This window comes from Arachis hypogaea, chromosome 2 (genome assembly GCF_003086295.3).
Source record: "Arachis hypogaea cultivar Tifrunner chromosome 2, arahy.Tifrunner.gnm2.J5K5, whole genome shotgun sequence".
NCBI lineage: Eukaryota > Viridiplantae > Streptophyta > Magnoliopsida > Fabales > Fabaceae > Arachis > Arachis hypogaea.
In genome coordinates, this window is record NC_092037.1 from 100,164,629 (window position 1) to 100,190,850 (window position 26,222).

The 26,222-nt window shown below is 24.5% G+C and overlaps 1 protein-coding gene and 1 long non-coding RNA gene across 2 annotated transcripts; one reads left to right on the plus strand and one right to left on the minus strand.

The window, feature by feature from the left end:
* Window positions 1-13,986: 13,986 nt before the first annotated feature.
* Window positions 13,987-15,399, plus strand: LOC112720454 (uncharacterized). Its single transcript, XM_025771399.2, has 4 exons — window positions 13,987-14,080; window positions 14,234-14,368; window positions 14,486-14,634; window positions 14,820-15,399. Exons 1-4 carry the CDS (start codon window positions 14,049-14,051, stop codon window positions 15,206-15,208), a joined length of 705 nt encoding a protein of 234 aa, XP_025627184.1. The 5' UTR covers window positions 13,987-14,048; the 3' UTR covers window positions 15,209-15,399.
* A 5,979-nt stretch (window positions 15,400-21,378) lies between these two features.
* Window positions 21,379-23,676, minus strand: LOC140180592 (uncharacterized). The gene is made up of 4 exons (XR_011874735.1): window positions 23,505-23,676; window positions 23,359-23,413; window positions 23,142-23,270; window positions 21,379-21,669 (listed from the first exon to the last, which is right to left on the minus strand). It is a non-coding gene; the product is annotated as an uncharacterized lncRNA (long non-coding RNA).
* Between the last annotated feature and the right edge of the window lie 2,546 nt (window positions 23,677-26,222).

Sequence of the window (26,222 nt, forward strand, 5' to 3'; positions counted from 1 at the left end):
ATTTTTATATAATAGAATGGATAGAATAGATAATATAATAAACGGTGAAAAAGAGAAAGATAAATATTTTAGATCCTAAGTTGTTTCATTTGGATGTTGCAATGTGGGTATCACATTATTTTATTTATTCCACCCTATGGACCCTTATGTAACTTTATTTCAGTATCAATGGAATTTCACTACCTTTGAGTACTAAATTAAAATTCAAAATAAAACTGAAAAAAAAGTAAAGAGTATAAAATTATTAATTGAAAAATACTCTAAATAATAAAAAGCCAAATTAACTTTAATATTAAATTCATTAATACGATTTTAATTTTTATTTACAATTATTTGATTGATATAAATTATAATAAATCGTGTGATATTTAAATACCTAATCAAATCAATTAGTCGATATAATTAATTTGCTGTAATAAATTGTATTCAATGAGTTATAAAAAATAAATTAAGAAACACACTAAGAAGTATGTCACTCCCATCATGAATTGCAGAAATTTAATTTTTATATAATAAAAATATACATTCTTATATATGTTATAGAAATATGATTTGATTCCATTAACTTGTTTATTTTTTTTAACTTGCCACCTATATTCAGTATGGAATTTTAATTTTTCTAAAATAAATTTAGAAGAGAGAATAGTACTTTCATTTTGGACAGAAAATAAATTCATGAAGAATTGACACCTCGCTTTCATTAGTTGATAATGCATTAAATATTAATTTTATATAATTATAATAAATATATTTTCCTAAATTAGTATAATCATACATTATTCATTAAATGTTAATTGTAATATAAATATAATAAAGATATTTTTCTAAAATAAATTTAGAAGAGATAATAGTGCTTTCATTTTAGAAGAAAAATGAATTTATAAAAAATTGACACCTCACTTCAATTAGTTAGGGAAAAATACAATTTTAGTATATTAAGTAGAAGTATATTATTATTATTATTATTATTATTATTATTATTATTATTATTATTATTATTATTAAAATGATTAAAAATATTTCTGATTGATAATTGATAAGTAGTTTAATAATGTATTAAATATGAATTTTATATAATTATAATAAAGATATATATTTTCCTAAATTAGTATAATTATGCATTATTCATTAAATGCACTCATTTTGGAGGGAAAATGAATTCACTAGGAATTCAAACTTCACTCTCATTAATTGAGAAAAAATCTAATTTTAATATATTAAATAAATTATATAAATAGAAATACTTGTTAAGTATATATAAAAGAGGAGATATATAATTATATATAATATAATTGCTATATTTGTAAGAGATATAAATTGTTATAATTATAGAAACTTACTATAATTATATTAAATTTAATTATGAATGTAAATAAATAAAAGTGATAATAATTAATATTATTTTTTCTTTTTTATATTTAATATTTACCGTAAATATAAAAAATATTGAGAAAAAAAGTAGATACTGACTTTATTTTATTTTATTTACGTCATGGATTTCTTTACTAAAATTAATGGAGGAAAAAAATCTTTATGACTATATATCAATGTCAATCACAATAAATAAGATGAATCGGTTGAGCAACTAACAAATTTAACGGGTAAATGTTATTTTTCATTTATGAAAAAAATGAGATAACATGCATGCGTATATTAATATAGGAAGAATATATACTCATAACTTTAAAATCTTCAAGAATATTCGATTGTATTATCCTTCAAGCCAAAAAATATATTCTTTATTTTCATTAAATATTTATATTAATTCAATTAGATGAGTGTTTTAATAAAAGGAAATATTATTATTATTATAATTATTATTATTATTATTATTATTATTATTGAATAATAATGATAATTATCGTTATTAATATTAAATTGGTTATTAATATATATCAATATATATATATTGAATTATCATTAATATTAAATTAGTTATTTATATATATATATATATATTTATTGTTGCTTCTACAATTGTGTAATAATATTTTTTTCATTTGTTAACTAATTAAACTTGGTTATTTAGATTAAATATATTTAATGATTACTAAAAATTAATCATATAATTATCATTATTAATAATCAATTATTAATAATCAATTTATATTTCTCTAAAATATATTTTTTTATTTTATTATTATTATTATTATTATTATTATTATTATTATTATTATTATTATTATTATTATTATTATTATTATTATTATTATATAGGTCACCATTAAGATAATAACTTGTCACTAATAAAATTTTAAGATAATGAATAAAAAATAGAATTATATCAATATAACTAAAATCAATATAATTGAAATAGTTAAAATTATTTCTGATTGATAATTAGGTTAATAATGCATTAATTATTGATTTTATATAATTATAATAGAGATATTTTCCTAAATTAGTATAATTATGAATTATTCATTAAATGCTAAATATAATATTGTTATATAATTATAATTAAGATAATTTTTTGAAATAAATTTAAAAGAGATTAGTATAATTATAATAAAGAGATTATCTTAAATTAGTATAATTATGTATCATTTATTAATTACTAATTATAATATAATTATATCAATTAAAGATAATTTTTAAAAATAAATTTAAAAGAGAGAAATAGTACAATCATTTTGGAGAAAAAATGGATTCACGAGAAAATGACATCTCACCATCATAAGTTGGGGAAAAACTCAGTTTTAGTATATTAAGTAGATAGATTGGTATAAATTATAATAAATTATATAACATTTTAAAAGAAAATAAAATGAATAAGAAGAAAATAAAAATAAATAGAATAGATAGAAGACTACAATAAAATAAATTGAATGTGGAGTTTTTTTTGGGTACATTTCATATCACATCCGTTTCAATAATAATAATAAATAAAAATATGTCAACTTGATATCTAAGAAAAAATGATGAGATAAAATCATAATACAATTCTAAAGTTAAAGCTTAAATTAGAACACAATATCATTACACAACACATATTAGAAATAATTTCACACTACAATATACCACAAACAGGTAAATGACTTAAATTTAAATACGAAACATTTTTTATTTATGCATACATGATAACACCATGGTCTATAAATACTTCATAGATAACATATCTTATATAGCTCCGAATGATAAGCACGAAAGTTGGAGAGTGTGGTAGTTTGTGTCCACGATAGTTGCCTTCTTGCAACGACGCCTCATAGAAAGAAAAAAATTGTTGTAAAAGCTATCAAATGAAAGAGTAATTGGTAAACGAATGATATTTTCTTCTAACATACATGGTCTTTTATAGTGGTAAAATAAAAATAGAAGAAATTAAATTTTATATTTTTATATTAGGAATAGAATTTGATATTTATCCTAATAAAATTATTATTATTATCAATATGAATGGATTAACAACTTGCCACTAATAAAATCATTGGATAATGAATAAAAATTAGAAGGATATCAATATAATTAAAATGAATATAATTAAAATGTTTAAAAATATTTTCAATTGATAATTAGTATAATAATACATTAAATATTAATTTTATATAATTATAATAAAGATATTTTCTTAAATTAGTATAATTATTAATTATTCATTAAAATAATTAAAAATATTTTTGATTAATAATCGATAAGTAATTTAATAATGCATTAAATATTGATTTTATATAATTATAATAAAGATATTTTCTTAAATTAGTATAATTATGCATTATTCATTAAATGCATTTATTTTGGAGGGAAAATGGATTCACGAGAGAGTGACATCTCACTTTCATTAGTTGGAGAAAACCAATTTTAGTATATTAAGTAGAAGTAGATTATGAGTCTATGATATGAAAACTAAAGAGTCGCTCGTTTGTTAGTTGTTACTATTAATTATTTTCAAATTAAATGACTTATATAATGATGATCTCATTTATTGTTATAAATGCTAATTGAATAAGTCATTGTTACTTTTGATTTGGAATTAAATGAGAATAAAACCGGATATTATCTTTTGTTCCTTAGATAATTATCTTTTTGGATTTTAGATATATTATTTTTTGGGCTTTAGATACTATTTTATTTGGGCTTAAGGGTTTAATGGGTGTCATGCTCAAATATAAATAGACACAGGGTCCCAATATACCAAAGCCGCCTTTGTTGCTCTTTCCCCATCAAAAGAGTTACATTTCAGCCGCCTAGGAATACAGAAGGCTTTGGTTGAGGAAGATCGAAAGAACCACAAGATCCAAATTCTTCCGATCGTATGATTCATGTTTATGAATTCAGATACGCTTCTGTATTATGTTATATTTTTGGTGATTCAATATGGATGATCTGCGTTATTGAAAATTAATTATTCCAACACTTGTTTCTATCATTCTTTTCTTTTTCTCATTCCTTTTTCATTGCATTATTATGATGTTACTACTTACTATGACGAAATTAAATAATTAATTAAAATATAGTTGCATGTATGGTCTTTCTCATAATGAAATAATACTCCCAAAACATGGTTCTATATATGTGTATGTGTGAATTCTCAGTAGTTACAGCTTGATACTATATTCTATAATTTAAGATTTATGAATTAATTATTATTTTTTAAAAAAAGAGGTGGGCACCGTGGCAGTCATGGAAGCAGAAAATCGAACGGACATGGTGAAAGACAAGCTATCAGAGAAAGGTTTGATTACTTCTACTCCGAGACTTTAGTAGAGTTTAACTAGTTTCATCGGTTTTATTTATAGTAACAAGATTTGAATATTTGGGTTAGAATTTAGATAATTAAAAATAAAAAATAAAATATATTTTTTATTTCTAATTTATTTACTTTTATTTTTATCGTTTTTAATTTATTTAATTTTATTTTAAACATCTTGTATTAAAATTATCTTTAAAAAAAATTCTAATTCTTCTGTGACTAACATTTTACACAAAATTAATGTCCAAAAATAATTTTAAAATATTAAAAATAAAATTAAATATTAAAAATATTAAAAAATTACAAACGTCAAGAATAAAAAACTTACTTTATCCAAATAAAAAGTATGCTATTGTTTAATTTGTTTACTACTATTGCAGGGGCTTTTAATTTTTTAATTTTTTGATATATTGTAGGATTCGACTTATTTTAATCTATTCAATGTTCCTTTTTTTTGTTGACTAATCTACTTTAATGTTTAATGTTTGATATGTTAATATTTTACTATTATTTGTTTCATCCCCTTGTCTCACATATATGGGATTGAGTTGGTTTTTTACAATTATAAAAAATATTCATTTATGTTATTAAATAATTTGGGTCAAAGGTATATGGATTTTTGCATTGTCAGTTATTATCTTAAAATTTGAAAAATTATTGCACATGTATTTAGACTGATTCTGGAATTTTTATTTAATATTTTTAATATTATCAATTAAAATATAAGTAGTTGCGAATATTCCTGTGACAAATATATAAATTTGGATCTTTTAAATTTTAGATTTTATTTTAGAAAGTAAAATATAATTTCTCATTATTTATTTCATAAGTGAAACAAAAAAAAGAGAGAAAAAATATTTAAGTGTGAGAGATTACACTTTATCTTTTAAAGTGAAAATTTAAAATTTAGAGGATCTAAATTCTAAATATATAAAAAAACTTCATTTATTTTTTTTAAATAAAAGTGGCATTATTGCTGTTTGCCAAGTCAAATTTAAAATTTTAATATATTTTTGTCTCCATTCTTATTCATTTATTTATTTTAATATTTAATATAAGGTGAAAAATTATGTGTACATGAAGTTGATAACTGAAACAGTTAAATAATTGATCTAACTAAATTTTTATCTAAGGACAATTAATAAAAAAGTTAACTACACCTAAATTTTATTTTAATATAAATAGAAAAGATATGTATAAAACTTAAATGATGTTAATTAAAACTAAAGTAATATAGTTTTGGACCATGAAATCATTTGTCTAATTATCTACTATATCTTAGCATAAGCCTTTCCATTTTTTTTTGTAATAATTCCTACTTTAATATCACTTTCAGTTTCGGAGAAAAGGAAGAAATTTATTCAAGAAGGAAGAGTTGAAACAAAAAGCTCTACAACTGTGAAGTACACATGGATGCTTTGTAACTTCTCTGAATTAAACCACGAACCCAAATACTCAGATACATTTTTTACAGGGGACTATCCATGGTATGTAATTATATAATTAGTTAATTACATATTATATATACCTGCAGTTTAATAAACTTATCTATATATATATATATATAAATAATTATATATTTTTTTTGGATTTGATTTTAGGCGAATTCTTCTGTCATATGAAATTGAAAAGAACTCCTTATCAGTTTATCTAGTTTTTGGTGATAGTTCTTTTTTACCGACGGGTAGTTGGAGTAAAACCGCTAAATTCAAGTTCAGTCTAAAAAGTTACTACTCCGATAAAGAAAAAACACTAGGTACATTTTTTTTTCTACTCTCTCAATTTAGAAAAAAATTTTATGGTAGAAACTCAAGTGCAGTCAATTTTATGTGAAGTTGTCAATTAGATAAATATTTAGTCAAATTATTTAACGATTCTCAATTATCAAATTGTGAAATTATGAGTTTTCACCATTTTTTCATACATGTAGTTTATTTAGAATAAAGTTTGGTTACTGTCATTTCATTTGGTTTATTGATTCACATTTAATTGATTGTTTGGTTTGTATTTCTAATTTTTTTTAGTTTTTGAATTTATACAAAAGATAAAAAAGTACAAATTTGAAACTAAATTATTTTTATTTTTGTTCAAAAATTATACAAACAAAAAATAGTAAAAATAAAAACTCAAATCAAACATGCCTTAATTCTTAAGAATCACAAGCATACACGAGTACCAGAATTAAATATTGTGTATTATTATTAGTTTTATGAATTTGATTGTTATCACATAATTTCAATTTAGTATATGATTTTGTAGACGGTGGTGCACATGAGTTCAGCAGTGAAAAAAAACATGAAGGCTGTGGTTTCTCACCATTTATAACTTTAACTGAACTTCATGATCCTAACAACGGATTTCTTGTGAACGATACTTGTACTATCATGGCTCAAGTTTATATTGAGTATGATGTTCATCACATAATTCCTTTGGTTACAAGAAATAACGACTTGGTGGATTTTAAAGATTTATGCAAAGTACGAAAAGATTTTGTTCAACTATTGGAGGAAGCGTGTTCTAAACATCCTGAACTTGTTAGAGGAGTGAAAAGGAGAAATTGGAGTCAAAATTTTACTGAAAGATGGTTTATGGATTTGGGAAGAGTTCTACATTTTTTAAAGAATCATAAAAATGTAAAGGACATGGATGATGATACTTACGAGGAGCTTCAGGATTTGTGGGAGCAACTTAACTCTTTTGGATTTGATGATTTGACTTGGTTGAAAAATGATGTTAAAAAATATAAGGTGAAAAAAACGAAGAAAAATGCGCATGTATCCTGTTCTTGCTTTTTACAACTATAATATTTTCCAATCAATTGGCTTAATTTAAGTGCCATTAGTGTGTTTGGCTTAATTTCTTTGAACTTCATTAATATGTTTGACTTTATATAAATGTTATGGTTATTTCGTATTTATTTTAATATTTAATATTATCATTTTAGAAATGTTTGGAGATAATATTATTCAACCCAAAATTATTCAATTTTTTTAATTTTTACTTCATTTATTTCGAGATAATATGAAAACTTAGTGGTTCAGGTTACTCATGGTTTTATAACTTCAACTGAGTTTCATGATCTAACAAAGAATTTTCTGAAGTTTGTGTTGAGAATGATGGTCATCAACATCATCCTAATGATAATCACATAATGCCTTTGAATACAAGAAATAACAATAATTTAGTGGATTTCAAGAATTTATGCAAAGTACGAAAATATTTTGTTCAACTATTGGAAGAAGCGTGTTCTAAGCGTGTTCAACTATTGGAGTGAAAAATTTACTGATAAGCCATTCATGGCTTTGGATGGGAAGAGTTTTTCATTTTCTAAAGAGTCATAAAAATGTAAAGGACATGAATGATGATGCTTTTAAGGAACTTCATCATTTGTGGGAGGAACTTGAATCTTTTGAATCTGATGATCTGACTTGATTGAAAAATAATGTTAAAATCTATACGGTAAAAAAGTTGAAAGAGAATGTGGATCATGACTGGTAAAATATTCACTCCAATAAATATGAGCTTTAACAATATCAAAGTTTATACAACAACAACAAAGCCTTGTCCCACTAAGTGGGGTCGGCTACATGAATCAAACGACGCCATTGTGCTCTATCATGTATCATGTCTACAGAGAGACCGTTTACATGTAGATCTCGTTTGACCACCTCATGGATGGTCTTCTTAGGTCTTCCTCTGCCTTTCGCCCTTTGTCTATCTTCCATCTCATCCACATAATGAGATAAATTACTAAATTGGTTCTTATGTTTAAATATAATTCTGTTTTGGTCCTTAAGATTTAAATTAAAGTTTTTTCATTTAGTTTTAATGTAGTACCACCGTGATATCAAAGTTAAATAATTAATAATAAAATGTCCTAAGTACAAGCTCCAAAGACACAAAATCAACATTGGAGTTTGGTTACTCTCATTTCATTTGGTTTATTGATTGTTTGGTCTGTGTTTCTATTTTTTTTTTAGTTTTTGAATTTTTAAAAAAAATAAAAGAGTAAAAATTTTAAACTAAATTATTTTTCTTTTTATTCACAAATTATACAAACAAAAGATAATAAAAATAAAAACTCAAATCAAACATGCCTTATTTCTTAAGAATCACAAGCATACGAGTACCAGAATTAAATATTCTGTATTATTATTAGTTTTATGAATTTGATTGTTATCACATAATTTTAATTTAGTATATGATTTTGCAGAGGGTACGTATGAATTCGGCAATGGAAAACATGATGGCTCTGGTTTCGCATCGTTTATAACTTTAACTGAGTTTCATGATCCTAACAAAGGATTTTTTGTGAACGATGTATGTACTATCGAGGCTGAAGTTTGTGTTGAGAATGATGGTCATCGACATCCTAATGATAATCACATAATGCCTTTGGTTACAAGAAATAACAACAGCAACTTAGTGGATTTCAAGAGTTTATGCAAAGTACGAAAAGATTTTGTTCAACTATTGGAGGAAGCGTGTTCTAAACATCCGGAACTTGTTAAAGGAGTGAAAAATAGAAATTGGAGTGAAAATTTTACTGAAAGATGGTTTATGGCTTTGGGAAGAGTTCTACATTTTTTAAAGAGTCATAAAGATGTAAAGGATATGGATGATGATACTTATGAGGAGCTTCAGGATTTGTGGGAACAACTTAACTCTTTTGGATTTGATGATTTGACTTGGTTGAAAAATGGTGTTAAAAAACATATGATGAAAAAATGAAGAAAAATGCGCGTAGATCCTGTTATTGCTTCTTAAGACTATAATATTTTTCAATCGACTGGCTTAATTTAAGTGTGATTAAATTGTGATGGTAGCGTCTTTTCCAATTCTAGTACAGCTGGTTTTGGTTGTCTTGCGCGATCATGACAGAAACTGGGTGGTTGGAAGTGCTGGAATGGTTTCGGAAACAAGCGTAACGTGATTTAACATAGAGCATCTCCAACGGCAAAAAAATGAAGGCCTTGTTCTGACAAAAGTTAAAACCCAACCATTGAAACAATACATACATGAGTCCTCGCACATATTTCAAAGTAAGGAAGGCCCTGTTCAGAGGGACTTTGTTTTCATTGGCACTTAAATTAAAAAAAATAAAATAATATGATATTAATATAATAACTAATAACGTTGCATAATATATTATCAATAAAGGGTTGTTCTTCTTCTTATTATATATCAATTTATTTAACTTTAGGTATATAATTAAATATTATAATTATTATAAATTAAATATGATGTAAGTATTTAATTTAGTTATTTAAAAAAGTATATTAAATAATTAAATTATATTTAATTTATTAATAATTATAATAATTAATTATAATTCTATTAAATTACATTATTAAAAAAATTAATTATATTAATTTTAAGTATTTTAATTAATTAATTAAGTGGGACCACAACAGGGACTAAAGTTAGTTCCTTCTAATGGAGAAGAGAGAGATGTTTTGAGTTCCTATTTACTGTTTATGACGCAAAAGCTGATGTGGAGTTCCTTTTTTATGACAGGTGGGCCATAAACAGGAACTGAAATGAGTTATTTCGTATTTACTTTAATATTTAATATTGCCATTTTAAAAATGTTTGGAGATAATACTATTCAGCCCAAAATTATTCAACATTTTGAATTTTTACTTTATTTATTTGGAGATAATATGAAAATTTAGTGGTTTTGGTTACTCATCGTTTATAACTTCAACCAAATTTCATGATCTAACAAAGAATTTCTTGTGTTATTGTGGCTGAAGTTTGTGTTGAGAATGATCGTCATCAATCAACATCATACTAATGATAATCGCATAATGCCTTTGATTACAAGAAATAACAACAACAATTTAGTGGATTTCAAGATTTATACAAAGTAAGAAAATATTTTGTTCTAACTATTGGCCTGGAGGAAGCGTACTCTTAGCATCCTAAACCTATTGAAGGAGTAAAAAGAAGAAATTGGAGTGAAAATTTTACTGAAAAAAGTCATTCATGGCTTTGGGAAGAGTTTTTCATTTTCTAAAGAGTCATAAAGATGTAAAGGACATTAATGATGATGCTGTTAAGGAACTTCATAATTTGTGGGAGGAACTTATTAAATCTTTTGAATTCGATGATCTGACTTGGTTGGAAAATAATGTTAAAAATCTATACGGTAAAAAGGTTGAAAGAAAACGTGGATCTTGACCTGTGAAATGTTAACTCCATAAATATGAGCTTTAACAATGTCAAAATTTGTAATGCTTTAAAATCGTTTTTTTATTAGATGATTTTAGATAATAATTTTTTATAGTGTTATTGTTAAAGTTTAATTTTTTATTATTTATAGAAATAAAATAAAACTGTTCTTTTTGACTAATTTAAAGAACGATTTTATAACCGTTACAATTATTTGTTTTTAAGCAACGAATTTTTTAATGTTGTTTAAATAATTATACAAAAGATACGCATAAAAATCATTCTCTAAAAATACTTAATTTATAGTACATATAAAAATATTGTCAAAATATGCTATAGAAGTTCAATTTTTCATTATATTACAACAACAAATAAAACTGTTCTTTTGACTATTTTAAAAAATAATTTTATAATCATTATAACAATTTTTTTATCAAGCAATAATTTTTTAATATTATTTAAATAATTATATAAATAAAAAGATACAATGATTTTTAATTCGTTGTCCAAATTAATAACAAAGCTATACCGGCATAAAATTGTTATCTATCTAATTATAATTTTAAACTGTTCTTTGAAATTGCTATAAGAACCGTTGCCTATAACAATAACAAAGACAACAAATTATATCATTATGATATATTGATATTTGATGTTAGTAAACAGTAAATGTAAATAGTCAATGAGTTATAACTCAAATAATATAATCTCTTCATACTTACCTAAGAGATCGCGGGTTCGAATCTCCTTATCTTTGGTAAAAAAAATAGTAAATGCAAATATCTTTGTTTAGTTATGTTTTGAGATAAATTATTAAAATGGTACTATTTTATGGACAAAATATTTAAAAAAATTATAAATGACAAACAATTTTTTTAAAAATTTTAAAGTGACAAAAATATACAAAATTACATTTTTATAAGTAAAATAATTTTCTATTTGAAATATAATTTGTACATTTAAATCAAATTTTTGTATAAATATTTTGAATAATTTTAAAAAATTCATGCAAAATTTGATCTCTAAACTTCTCATTTTTTAAAATTTCGATTATTTAAAAAATTATAAAAAAAGATTAGAGTAAAATTATCAAATTTTAAAATAAAAATATTTTATTTTTAACTATATTTATAAAAATTATATCAAAATTCAATATTTAAAATTTTTTAAAAATACATTTCTAAATCTAGTTAATTTTATCATACATATTTTTAAATTTTTTTAGATATACATGATCCAATTTATTTCCATCTCTCTGTTTGTATTTCATGTCTCGTAAACATAATTCAAATATTACTCTTAACATTTTCTAATGCATGTTCAACCTAAAAATAAAGAGTGATTACTGTGCAATTAATTAGATTAGGCATCGACTCCAACGTACCAATATAACTCAAGAATGTGAATCTTTGGAATTCTGTAATTAAGGATGGCTAAATTTGACCGACCAATCTCGTAATGATATGTGAAAAATATTTTTTTCTATTTGTAATGTTGTAGCACAAGTACAATAACTAATAAGTAAATTATTACAAGGACCTTTAGGGATTTTTCTGGCCAAAAATATGTTTTTGTTATATCGATCTTAATTTGGATGGACCAAATATGAAATAGAAAAATAGTTGGATATCTAAAAATATTAGAAAATAAATAAATATAATTTTTAAAAATGCAATATAAATTAAGATGAATAGGACATTATAAAAAAAAGAGATGTCATTTATCTTAGAAATTAATTAGAAATGTATGTCATTGTTTTCACTATTAAATCATATTTGTAAATGCAATTATATAGCTTACAAAGGATATTTTCTTCTTTATTAAATAAATATATAATTAATTAATTATCGTTATGAATGTATTTAAATTATTTTTATTCATAATTTTATATTTTCATAATAGTAAATTGTCCGTCGTAAAATAAAATATATAACGGAATTATTTAGTGAAAAATTTCTAACATTGATGAAATAAAATTACGAATAATGAGTTAATAGTTTTTGTTATTTTTTATTGTATTTTTATGAATCAATAGAAATATAAATTGTTAGTAAAGTTGGTGTATTTTAAACTTGTTTTAATAATTCACACGCCCCTGATTGCATATCTGTTATGTCAACAATGGCACTTGAATAAATTTTCAATTGAATCTAAGCGTTACTCATTATTAAGATTTACATTTTTTTTATCATAATATATATCTTTTGCCAAAAAACTATAGTTTAAATGTCTTAAGTGTCCTCATGTTTATCTAAAAAGTTGTAAAAAGTTATAAGTTTGAGTCTCTTTATTTTCGGTAAAAAATATTTTTACTTAAAAAAATACTTTTAACATATTAAATACATAAATAAGTACTTTATATTCTTGTACTTAAACATAATTGATAAATAAAAAATTATTTTTACATAAAATATTCAAATATCAAATTATTTTAAAAAATCTTTAAAAAAATAATTATTTTAAAAATTCACCCAAATAAATATTTAATCTTATTGAAATTGAATTGAATTAATAGTACAAAGTCATTTCAATCTATTTCAAATTAATCCTTAACGAAGTAATTTAATACGGTTAAATTTCATATTTCAAAAGATTTTTCAATTTTATAATAAACCAAGAGAGCAAATTACTTATTAAAAAAAGTAACATAAATCATAAGTGACTTAAACAAATTTATTCCTGAACAAAGATTTATTAGAAAAGTTTTTTTTTGTGACTATTAGAAAAATATGTTTGTATTTTTACGAACTTCACACGAATACTTCTTTCTAAAAGAGAAAATATTTATCCTTTTTAAAGATAAGAATGAAATTTTATATATAATACAATACAATAGTATTTATTAAATTAGATTGCAGTTTAAAATACCATATTCATTTTTTTGAAACATCAAACCAAAATTTTCATTTCATATTTTCAATTTTTCATCCATCTATACTAGACCTATGTAACAGAAAAAAAGTTATTGGTTGGGAAAATCTCCCAAATATCCTTGCAGTAACCTACTCTCATTTACTGCGCTCAACATTGATATGCTCAATAGAAAGATTCTTTTTGCCACATGTTATTATAATATTAGTCGATCAAACTTTAGCGAGCTTTAGCCACTTAATTCCATGCTACCATATTGAACTCATCATACAAGTATGAATTTGAACTTCGTCAATATCCTTCTTCTTTCTCTATGCCCTTGCACTTTGCCTTTATTTCAACCTGGTACGTAATTCCTTCATACTCTGATCTGATAATATATAACTTTTAGTTTCCTAATTTTTTATTTTCAAAAATATAAAATGTAAGAATTATTATATGAAAATCAAAGTCGCCTGGATTTCACTTACCTACTACTCTTGTATGATAATATTTCAGTTATTTTGTAAGAATTATGGAAAATCATCAAACAATGAGTGAGAAGTTTGAGAAATTCACATGGACCATCAACAATAATTTCTCCGTGCTGGTGGAGTTTGATAAGTACCAGTTTGTTTTTGGTGGCTATACATGGTACACTCAAAATAGTTATGAATACCCATTTCAAAGTTATATAAAAAAAATTATATTATTTGTATGTGCCCATTGATATATTTTGACAATTTTTTATAATTTTGGAATTACTTTTAGGAGCATTTCTGTGGCTATAGATGAGAACCGCCTTATGGATTTTATCTTGGATGTTGTTGATTGGATTCAAGGACACAGCATCACTGCAAATTTCAAGTTCTCTGTTGTTAATCAGAGGGTTGACACACTCGTAAAATCAATAGCAATAGGTATCTATGTTTTTTATGTTTAAGTTCTCTGAGTTAATCAACACAATAGAATTTTATCTCAAATATAATTTGAAATTGAATAAAATAAAATAAAATTAAATAAACATGAAGATTAAGATTTAAGATTCTTTTACTATTAGCTCCCAATTTTTAATTTAGTCAAAGTTTTCTTCTTACTATGCAAGATGGACAAGTAAGATTCACTGAAGATACTCATCGTGGAAGTTGTGTTTTCAGTTGGAGGACGTCTTTGAATCCACTAGAACTTACTTTTAATGATAATTTGATCATTGTTGCCGAATTTTTCGTGAAGGAATCACCACATCATCATAACCAGTTAGATGATGGAATAGTAACACTATTATTGATGATTCCTCAAAACCATGTTTTCATGTTTATGAAGATTTTGAGAACACAAACAAAAAGGATTTTGTTCAATTGGCAGAGGAAGCTTGTCATAAGCATCCATCAGTCATTGAATGTCATAAGAACAAAAATCATAGTTCTATGTTCACCAAGTGGGGATTCATTGCATTGGGAAGAGTGTTACATTTTCTTAAGACTAAGAAGGTGAAGGATATGAATGATGAAGGTTGCAAGGAACTTCAAGTTTTATGGAAAGAAGTCATTGCTTTCGGATTTGATGATTTGGCTTGGTTGGAGCCTCATGTTAAGTGTGCTTTGGGCATGAGGAATCATAAGGAGAGAACTATGCATGTGAAAAAAATGAAGGAGAATGTGGCAGCTCTTGAAGTTGATCTTAAAGTGGCAAGAGAAGAATTGGTTAAAGCTGAAGAAGGTTTTGAAGAAAGAGACTTAAATGATGTGTTGGGATATTGAAGACCTACATAGCTAGGTTGGTTTCACTTTTGTGTAGAATGTCTTTAATTAAAAATCTTGGCTATTAATTTTGTATCTAAGTGATTAATCACTTTAGTGTGAAATCAGTTATTTGGATCCTACATGAATATTTACTCTTTCTCTGATCTTTTACATATATATGCCTCTCTCTTTTTTCTAATTTGGTTTTTTTGTAACTTTTTTTTTCAAATTAATATGATAATTTGTCATATCATATTGTTGTCGATTCAGTTAAACTAATCTTGTTGAGTGTTTAAACTTTTCTATATTTATTTATTTTAAATATATTTTCATTTGAGCATATAATTTTTCTATATGTTACAACCGAGATTTAAATGAGACCCTTAATAGACAACATATAAACTTCACTTGATCATGAAAGGTTATGAAAGAAAAACTTAAAAGACTTATTAGTTGTTAATTAATCTCTTGAATATGAGTTTGTATTTTAAAAATATTAATAAACTCATAATGATTCTCCTTTCTCTTTCATTGTTGAACAAATTCATGATCATAATTCAGAATTTGTGAAAGGAACTTTAATATTTTGGATTTGATGATCTGATTTGGTTGAAAAATAGTGTTAAAATTTATGCGATGAAAAAATTGAAGGAGAACATGGATCAATGTTTACTATAATAAATTTTAATTAATCAAAGTTCGGTTTTTATTATATATTATGAGTTATAATAACTCGACTCCATTTATTTTTATTTTAAGTTTGTAACGGATAATTTTAATGACCATTATTTATTATATATTATGAGTTATAACTCAACTCTATTTATTTTCATTCTAAGTTTATAACGAATGATCTTAATAACTATTATTTTAATTTAATGACCAAAGGTTATAACATTAACATGTCTATAAAAAATACCAATTTCTGATTTACATCTCAAAACACATACATACATGATATGTTCTATTTCATGTTTAACATTTTATAATAATAGAATCTTTATACCTCTTAAACACAGTGGCAGAACCACATAGTGACAAAGGGGGCAATGACCCCCTAATTTTAATTTTTACATGTAAATTATATGTAAATTTCAGTTTAATCTCTATTAAAATTTTATTTTAGTCTTATTTTATTATGTAAATATTTTTTTCCCTTATAATATTTCATCTAGCTCCATCTTTGCTTAAACAATTACTGACTTGAGCGTCGGAATGTCTTTTGCAGGTACTCACCCTCCGTGTTTTTTTTGCCAAAGTATACATTTTTGGAGATAAAGAGACAAATTTAATTTCCTCTAAACCGAGATATATATACCTCAAAAGTTTATCTACACAAGAACAATTCGCGCTCTCTGTGAAAATGAATAAAATAATTTCTATAGTAAGATTTTATGTACATTCAATTTTTTAAATCAATCTCAATAATTTTATTTAAAATTTTATTTAATATCTTTTATCAAATTTTATTTTATCGTAATTATTTATAAAATATGTATTTTATATATTCAAATTATTGGAAGAACTTGAATCTTTTGGATTTGATTGGTTGAAAAATAATGTTAAAATATATACGGTAAAACAGTTGCAAGAGAACGTAGATCCTGACCGTGAAATGTTCACTCCAATAAATATAACCTTTAACAATATCAAAATTCGTAATGCGTTAAAATCATTCTTTTATTAGATAATTTTAGACAATAATTTTTTTATAGTGCTATTGTTAAAATTTAATTTTTTATTATTTATAACAACAAAATAAAATTATTTTCTTTTACTATTTTAAATAATAATTTTATGACTATTATAATGATTTATTTTTAAGCAATAATTTTTTAATATTGTACAAATAATTATAAAAAAAATACATATAAGAACCCTTTCTTAAAAATACTTAATTTATAATACACATAAAAATTATTGTCAAAATTTGTTACACTTTAAAATTATCTTATTAGATAGTTTTAGATAATAATTTTTATAGTGTTACTGTTGGAATTTAATTTTTTATTATGTATTTATAACCCGGGATGGACCTAAAGGGGGACAAGTAGTAGCCTCGGCTCCCCTCCAAAATTTTAAGATACTATACTTATTATATATGAGATATGTGTTTAAAAAATAAAAAAATGTAATTTAATAGATTTATATGTATTATTTTTTACTATGTGATGGATTTATATCTTAATTGTTTAATTCACTAATATTTTTTACTTAACTAATTTAATATCATACCTTCAAGTCTTTATATCTTTCAAATTTGTTTTTATATAGTAATCTCTATATTTATTTTTAAAAAAATTATTTATTTTTTATATTAATATATTTAATATTTATATTATTATATTAATATTGACTTACGTAGTTATATTTTGGTAATCACATGATATACTTTAGATATTATTTTTTTGTAAAAAATGTTCATTTTTCTTCAAAATTTACATTGTTAAAAGAAAAATTTTTATAAAGATATCTTATATATTGTATTCTATAAGAGTACGGTGTCTTTTAAATTATTAATAATTAATAATTTATTTTCAAATTTTTTAAAATTTTTTAAAGAATTAATTTTAATTAATAAAATATGTAATAATTTTTAACTAAACATGCTATAAATTATTGGTATTTTTAAATTTTATAAAGTATTATATATATTATTATATTTCTTTTGTGTAATTATCATATTAAATATAAAATTATGAAAAAAATTATATATATATATATTGATAAATTTTTTTAAAAATTAACTCTAATAACTATATGTTGATTATCTTTATGGAAAGAATAAAATTATCTTAAATTCAGCTCCTCGATATTAAAATTTTTGGATCATCCCTGTTTATAGCAACAAATAAAACTGTTTTATTTGACTATTTTAAAAAATAATTTTATAATTATACAATAATATTTTTTTTATCAACCAATAATTTTCTAATATTGTCAATGAATTATAGCTAAAATGGCATAATCTTTTCATACTTATCTAAGAAATCAGGTGTTTAAATTTTTTTATCTTTGGTAAAAAAATTTTTTCTAATATTATTTAAATAATTATAAAAATTAAAAGATACAATGATTTTCAAATTGTTAATAATAACAAGGACAAGAGATTATGTCATATATTGATATTTGATATTAGTAAACAGTAAATATAAATGTCTTTGTTTAGTTATGTTTTTGAGTAAATTATTAAAATGGTTCTAAAAGATTCATAGACAAAATATTTTTAAAAAATTACAGATGACAAAAATATAAAAGATTACATTTTTATAGGTAAAAAAATTTTCTATTTGAAATATGATTTGTACATTTCAATCAAATTTTTGTATAAATATTTTGAATAATTTTAGAAAATTCATGTAATATTTGATCTCTAAACTTCTCATTTTTTAATTTCATTTATTTACAAAAGAAAATTACAAAAAAAATTAGAGGAAAATTATCAAATTTTAAAATAAAAATATTGTATTTTTAATTATATTTATAAAAATCATATCAAAATTCGATATTTAAAATCTTTTGAAAATACATTTCTAAATCTAGTTAATTTTATCATAATTTAAAAATTTTTTTGGATATACATTATCTAATTCATTTTCATCTCTCCGGTTGTATTTCATATCTGTAATTCAAATAGACGTATGACTCTAACTTTATTACTGTTAACATTTTCCAATGTATGCTCAACAAAAAAAGAGAATGATTACTGTGTAACGAATTAAATTAGACATCGATACCAATGTACCATCATAACTCGAGAATGAATCTTTCGGACTCGTTTGATTTTGTACCATCATTATTACTGTTAATATTTTCTTCTGAATATGAATATGAATTTCAATATCCATCTACCTTTTGTTTCCCTGCACTTTGCCTTTATTTCAACTTGTACGTTTTTTTTTCATGCCCTGTTAATAAATAACATTAATTTCCTAATTTCTTATTCTTATAAGGGTCTAGCTAATCTTGTATAAATTAAGGTTGCTAGTAATAGAAAATTTTAGATACTTTATTTTAATAAATACACAATAATTACATTGAAAATTTAAATTTTGTATTATTTTTTATAAAAATATTTTTAATTGGTAATTTTATCGGGTGCACTAAAGACGTATATTAGTTAAACCCTTCTTATAAAAATAAAATGTCCAAGTGTATGTTGACATTTTATAAAAATTAAAGTCCCGAAGATTTCACTTACCTACTACCACTTTATAAAAATATTTTCAGTTATTCTATAACAATTATTAGAGGGCTGTGGAAATGTTGAATCATGAAACCATGAATGAGAAGTTTGAGAAATTCACATGGACCATCAACAATTTCTCCGAGCAGGAGACTGAGGCTGGAATATTTTATTGTTGGTTGCTACACATGGTACTCTCAAAATAATTATGAATACCCATTTCAATGTTATATAAAAACACTCTTATTATATTATTGTGTATGTGCCCATTGATAAATTTTGATCATTTTTATAATGTTGGAATTACTTTTAGGCGCATTCTTGTGTATATAGATGAGGACCTTGTGGGCATTTGCTTGAATTTTGTTGATTATTCTCTTGATTTGATTCAAGGACACAGCGTCACTGCAAATTTGAAGGTGTCTCTTGTTAATCAAAGGATTAACACACTCACAAAATCAATAGATATATATCTATGCTTTTTATTAGAAGAATGGTTCATAATTGAACTAAGCCTTGTTTAATTTATGACTTAATCAACACAATAGAATTTCGTCTCAAATATAATTTGAAATTGAATAAAATAAAATAAAATAAATTAATTACGTAGATTAAGATTTAAGATTGTTTTACTATTAGCTCAGCTCCCAATTTTTAATTAGTCAAATTTATTTTAACATTTATAAAAATTTATAATATGTGTATATGGTTGCAGTGGCTCATTACATTTGATGAATACAAGTTAATACATTTATTATGATATATATATGTAGTTTTTTTTGTTAATATATTTCATAAAACTTATCAAATAAGTATTGACACATACAATTGGATATAATCTCTTCATACTTACCTAAGAGATCGTGAGTTCGAATCTCCTTATTTTTGGTAAAAAAATTGGTAAATGCAAATATCTTTGCTTAGTTATGTTTTGGGATCAATTATTAAAATGATACTATTTTGTGGAAAAAATATTTAAAAAAATTATAAATGACAAACAATTTTTTTAAAAATTTTAAAGTGACAAAAATATACAAAATTACATTTTTATAAGTAAAATAATTTTCTATTTGAAATATAATTTGTACATTTAAATCAAATTTTTGTATAAATATTTTGAATAATTTTAGAAAATTCATGCAAAATTTGATCTCTAAATTTCTCATTTTTTAAAATTTCGATTATTTAAAAAATTATAAAAAAAGATTAGAGTAAAATTATCAAATTTTAAAATAAAAATATTTTTATTTTTAACTATATTTATAAAAATTATATCAAAATTCAATATTTAAAATTTTTTGAAAATACATTTCTAAATCTAGTTAATTTTATCATACATATTTTTAAATTTTTTTAGATATACATGATCCAATTTATTTCCACCTCTCCGTTTGTATTTCATGTCTCGTAAACATAATTTAAATATTACTCTTAACATTTTCCAATGCATGTTCAACCTAAAAATATAGTGATTACTGTGCAACCAATTAGATTAGACATTGATTCCAACGTACCATTATAACTCAAGAATGAGGGTGTGTTTGGCAACATGTTCAAAGAAACAGAAGTGGTATTACGACCTCTAAAATAAAATGAGTACACATAATAGCAGAAGAATTATAATATGCTATGAGCCTTGAAGAATAGAGGAAATAAAAATCACGAATATAAAAGCGCAACGCTCAAGGAACGAGTTAACCTGCGTGCTAAGAAAATCATAACTATTAAACACAAGATAACAGAAGTGGGAATAGAGTGCCAAAGATACATAATATCAAGCTCCTAACTCAGCCTGCGAAGTCAAGACTGGCCGGAGAATATTTACACATATATACATACATATCCAAAACCCAAAAGTACATATACACAATCCTGCCTCTCCATAAACCTCTAAGAGGATAAAAAAGAATAAGTTATGCGGAGAGAAAGCTAAGTACATATATATACATCATAACATAACAAAATATCCCAGTAACCACTCCGCCTCAAGAGTCCAGACGCCTAACGAGATGCCTCTCGACCTGCATCTGAAAAATAACAACATAGTATGGAATGAGAACCGGAGGTTCTCAGTATGGTAAAGGTGCCACACACATAATATATAAGGTCCTGGGAATGCCAGAGGCAATCCTAGAACACCGACACTCAGATTATAGAGCTTAAAGTATTAAACAGAAGCCATAAAAGGTGGTTTACTAAGGATATTTAAACCTAACTTAACTTAACCTTAAATCTAAATCCCATTCTGCCATTCCTCCTTACCTCCAACTCCATCATGCATTTTCACAGACAAGTAAACAAACAAAGGCAAGTACAAGAAGGTTACAAGTACTGCAGATAACAAATATACATTTAACATGACAAGTACATTTAGGCACACCCAGTTAATACACAAGCAAGTAATTCAAGTAATATGCATATGATGCATGCCTGTCCTATGGCTGATGAGGCTCATCTGTCGGTTATCCAGCCAACCCGACAAGTCTGAATTGTACTTAGACTGTCCCCCGACGTGCATCCCCAAGAGTCTATGCATAGTTTTTTTTTTCAAATAATCAATAATACTCAATGGGGGTAACATTCCCGGGAATTTATATAGTGCCCGGTCACACACTTACGTCGTAGGGTCAACAGAGTATCGAGTTTTCAACCTGGTACACGTGGTGGCAAGCCACGGCACTTAATCCAGGGAATCTCGTATCTCAGATTATTCAAATTCATAAGCCATATAAATAATTCAATTATAATTCATCAACTTTAACATCATTCTCAATCGCATTTCATTCATCATCATACATCAATCATATTCAATCCTTATCCTTCATTATCACACCTCCCATTCCGTCCATCAATAGTTCCAATTCAAAACATAACTCATTCTTTTCTAAATAAATCAAACTTAAAACATGCTCATTTTCTTAATAACTCTAAATCAAACCATATAACATTTGAATCTAAATCTTTTTAAATAATCATATAAACAAAATCTCTAATTTTTATAAAATTTCGGCAGCATCTCCTCTAAAACTCGGACTTTGCCACCCTTTTCGGGTTCAAACCTGTTTTCTTTTCAATTCAACATACCCTTCCTCATTATCATAACAATCTCCACAAAAAATCTACCTCATATCAACAATTAAACTCATACAATATTCAAATCCAACAACCAAAATTAACTAAGAGTCATAGTTCACAAATCCTAGGCTTTTAACACACAATACCTCAAATCAATAATTCACCGAATCATTAATTAATCAACAAGCACCAAACCAACCATGTTCATCGACAATAACATTCAACTATAATTCTCTCCAAATTAACATAACAACATTCACCATCCAAAATTAATAACTAATTATCCAATAAACTTCAACCAATTATATTCATCGACAAATTACTAAACATTAAACATACACCTGCATTCCAACTTATTCTATGGTCATCTAGCCTAAGTTTTCACAGAACATTATATATTAAATGCAAGAAACCTAAACCATACCTTGGCCGATTTCCACGTAACGACCAAAGCAAATTATTTAAAATGAAGGCAGCCCCTCAAAACTCAACTAATCCGCTTCCTCCAAGTTCCAATATTCACAATTTCAAGCTCCAATTATTTATTCACAACCTAATACACATTTATAACACACATATATCCAATTTAATACTCAAAGCTCAAATTCAATAAAATTAAAATAGAATTATCATATCCTCACCTTACCCAAACTTCACATAAGCAAGAGTGAACGTTTTCCTCAAGCTAATTGGATCCTAAAACATCAAAAATTAAAGAAATTCAATACCTCCACTCAAATTCCCAAAAATTGGGGAAGAAGAGGCTGAGAATTAAAAAACAAGTTACCTATGAAATTGTTCCGGTAGAAACGTAGAGCTCGATGCGGTGGTCGCGTGGCCACAAACGGTGCAGCGATCGGAGCTCGGACGGAGGAGATACGGCGTTCGGAGTTCACCGTAAGGGTTACGGGATTCCTTTCTCTCCTTTCCCCTGCAACTTCAACGTTGCTGAAATGGGGAAGATGAGGACGTGGGTCCTTTTTAAAAGCTGGTCCGGTTGGGCCCACCGTCCGGTTTGGGCCGGTTTAACCGGTTCGGCCCGTTCGGTCCAATTTTGGACCGTTTTCTTTAAAATTGGTGTCAAAATTCTCGTTTCGATGAGCTCTATCCTAATTTGATATAATATTCGCATTTCTAATCATTCTTATTAAAAATTAATTTATTGACTAATTATCTACTAATTAATCGGGGTTTACAAATTTTGTATCTAAATGTGATTTTAAATAGTGTAATCCAAATAACATTTATTTTACTATAATCCATTTTGATATAAATATTGTCAAACATAAATCTGTTAACACAAACTTACTTTTCATCAAAATCAAGTTTGCAAAATCAATTTTATTCAAACTCCTATTTGTAAACTGAAATCCAAACACACACTAAATCTTTAGATTCCTGCGATTTCGTACTCCGTTGTATATATATATAAAAGTAGGTGACTTCTGTGATGGCATGTAATTCGGTAGTTAAGGATGGCTAAATTTGACCGACCAATCTCGTAATGACATGTGAAAAAAAAATGTTCTATTTGTAATGTAGCACAAGTACAATAACTAATAAGTAAATTATTACAAGGACCTTTATGGATTTTTCTGGCCAAAAATATGTTTTTGTTATATCGACCTTAATTTAGACGGACCAAATATGAAATAGAAAAATAGTTGGATATCTAAAAATATTAGAAAATAAATAAATATAATTTTTAAAAATTCAATATAAACTAAGATGAATAGGACATTATAAAAAAAAAGAGATGTCATTATTTTAGAAATTAATTAGAAGTGTATGTCATTATTTTCACTATTAGATTATATTTGTAAGTGCAATTATATAGCTTACAAAGGATATATTCCTCTTTATTAAATAAATATATAATTAATTAATTATCGTTAAGAATGTATTTAAATTATTTTTTATTTATATTTTTATATTTTTGTAATAGTAAATTGTCCGTCGTAAAATAAAATATATAACGGAATCATTTAGTGAAAAATTTCTAACACTGATGAAATAAAATTACGAATAATGACTTAATAGTTTTTGTTATTTTTTATTGTATTTTTATGAATCAATAGAAATATAAATTGTTAGTAAAGTTAGTGTATTTTAAACTTGTTTTAATAATTCACACGCCCCTGATTGCATATCTGTTATGTCAACAATGGCACCTGAATAAATTTTTAATTGAATCTAAGCGTTACTCATTATTAAGATTTACATTTTTTTATCATAATATATATTTTTTTACCAAAAAACTATAATTCAAATGTCTTAAGTGTTCTTATGTTTATCTAAAAAGTTGTAAAAAGTTATAAGTTTGAGTCTCTTTATTTTCGGTAAAAAACATTTTTACTTAAAAAAATACTTTCAACATATTAAATACATAAATAAGTACTTTATATTCTTGTACTTAAACATAATTGATAAATAAAAAATTATTTTTATATAAAATATTCAAATATCAAATTATTTTAAAAAATCTTTAAAAAAATAATTATTTTAAAAATTTACCCAAATAAATATTTAATCTTATTGAAATTAAATTGAATTAATAGTACAAAGTCATTTCAATCTATTTCAAATTAATCCTTAATGAAGTAATTTAATACGGTTAAATTTCATATTTCAAAAAATTTTTCAATTTTATAATAAACCAAGAGAGTAAATTACTTATTAAAAAAATTAACATAAATCATAAGTGACTTAGACAAATTTATTCCTGAACAAAGATTTATTAAAAAAGTTTTTTTTTGTGACTATTAAAAAAGTATGTTTGTACTTTTACGAACTTCACACGAATACTTCTTTCTAGAAGAGAAAATATTTATCCTTTTTAAAGATAAGAATGAAATTTCATATATAATACAATACAATAGTATCTATTAAATTAGATTGCATTTTAAAATACCATATTTATTTTTTTTGAAACACCCAACCAAAATTTTCATTTCATGTTTTCATCTATCTATACTAGACCTATGTAACAGAAAAAAAAGTTATTGGTTGGGAAAATCTCCCAAATATCTTTGCAGTAACCTACTCTCACTTACTGCGCTCAACATTGATATGCTCAATAGAAAGATTCTTTTTGCCACATGTTATTATAATATTAGTCGGTCAAACTTTAGCCACCTTTAGCCACTTAATTCCATGCTACCATAGAACTCATCATATAAGTATGAATTTGAACTTCGTCAATATCCTTTTTCTTTCTCTATGCCCTTACACTTTGCCTTTATTTCAACCTGATACGTAATTCTTCCATACTCTGATCTGATAATATATAACTTTAGTTTCCTAATTTCTTATTTTCAAAAATATAAAATATAAGAATTATTATATGAAAATCAAAGTCGCCAGGATTTCACTTACCTACTACTCTTGTATGATAATATTTCAGTTATTTTGTAAGAATTATGGAAAATCATCAAACAATGAGTGAGAAGTTTGAGAAATTCACATGGACCATCAACAATAATTTCTCCGTGCTGGTGGAGTTTGA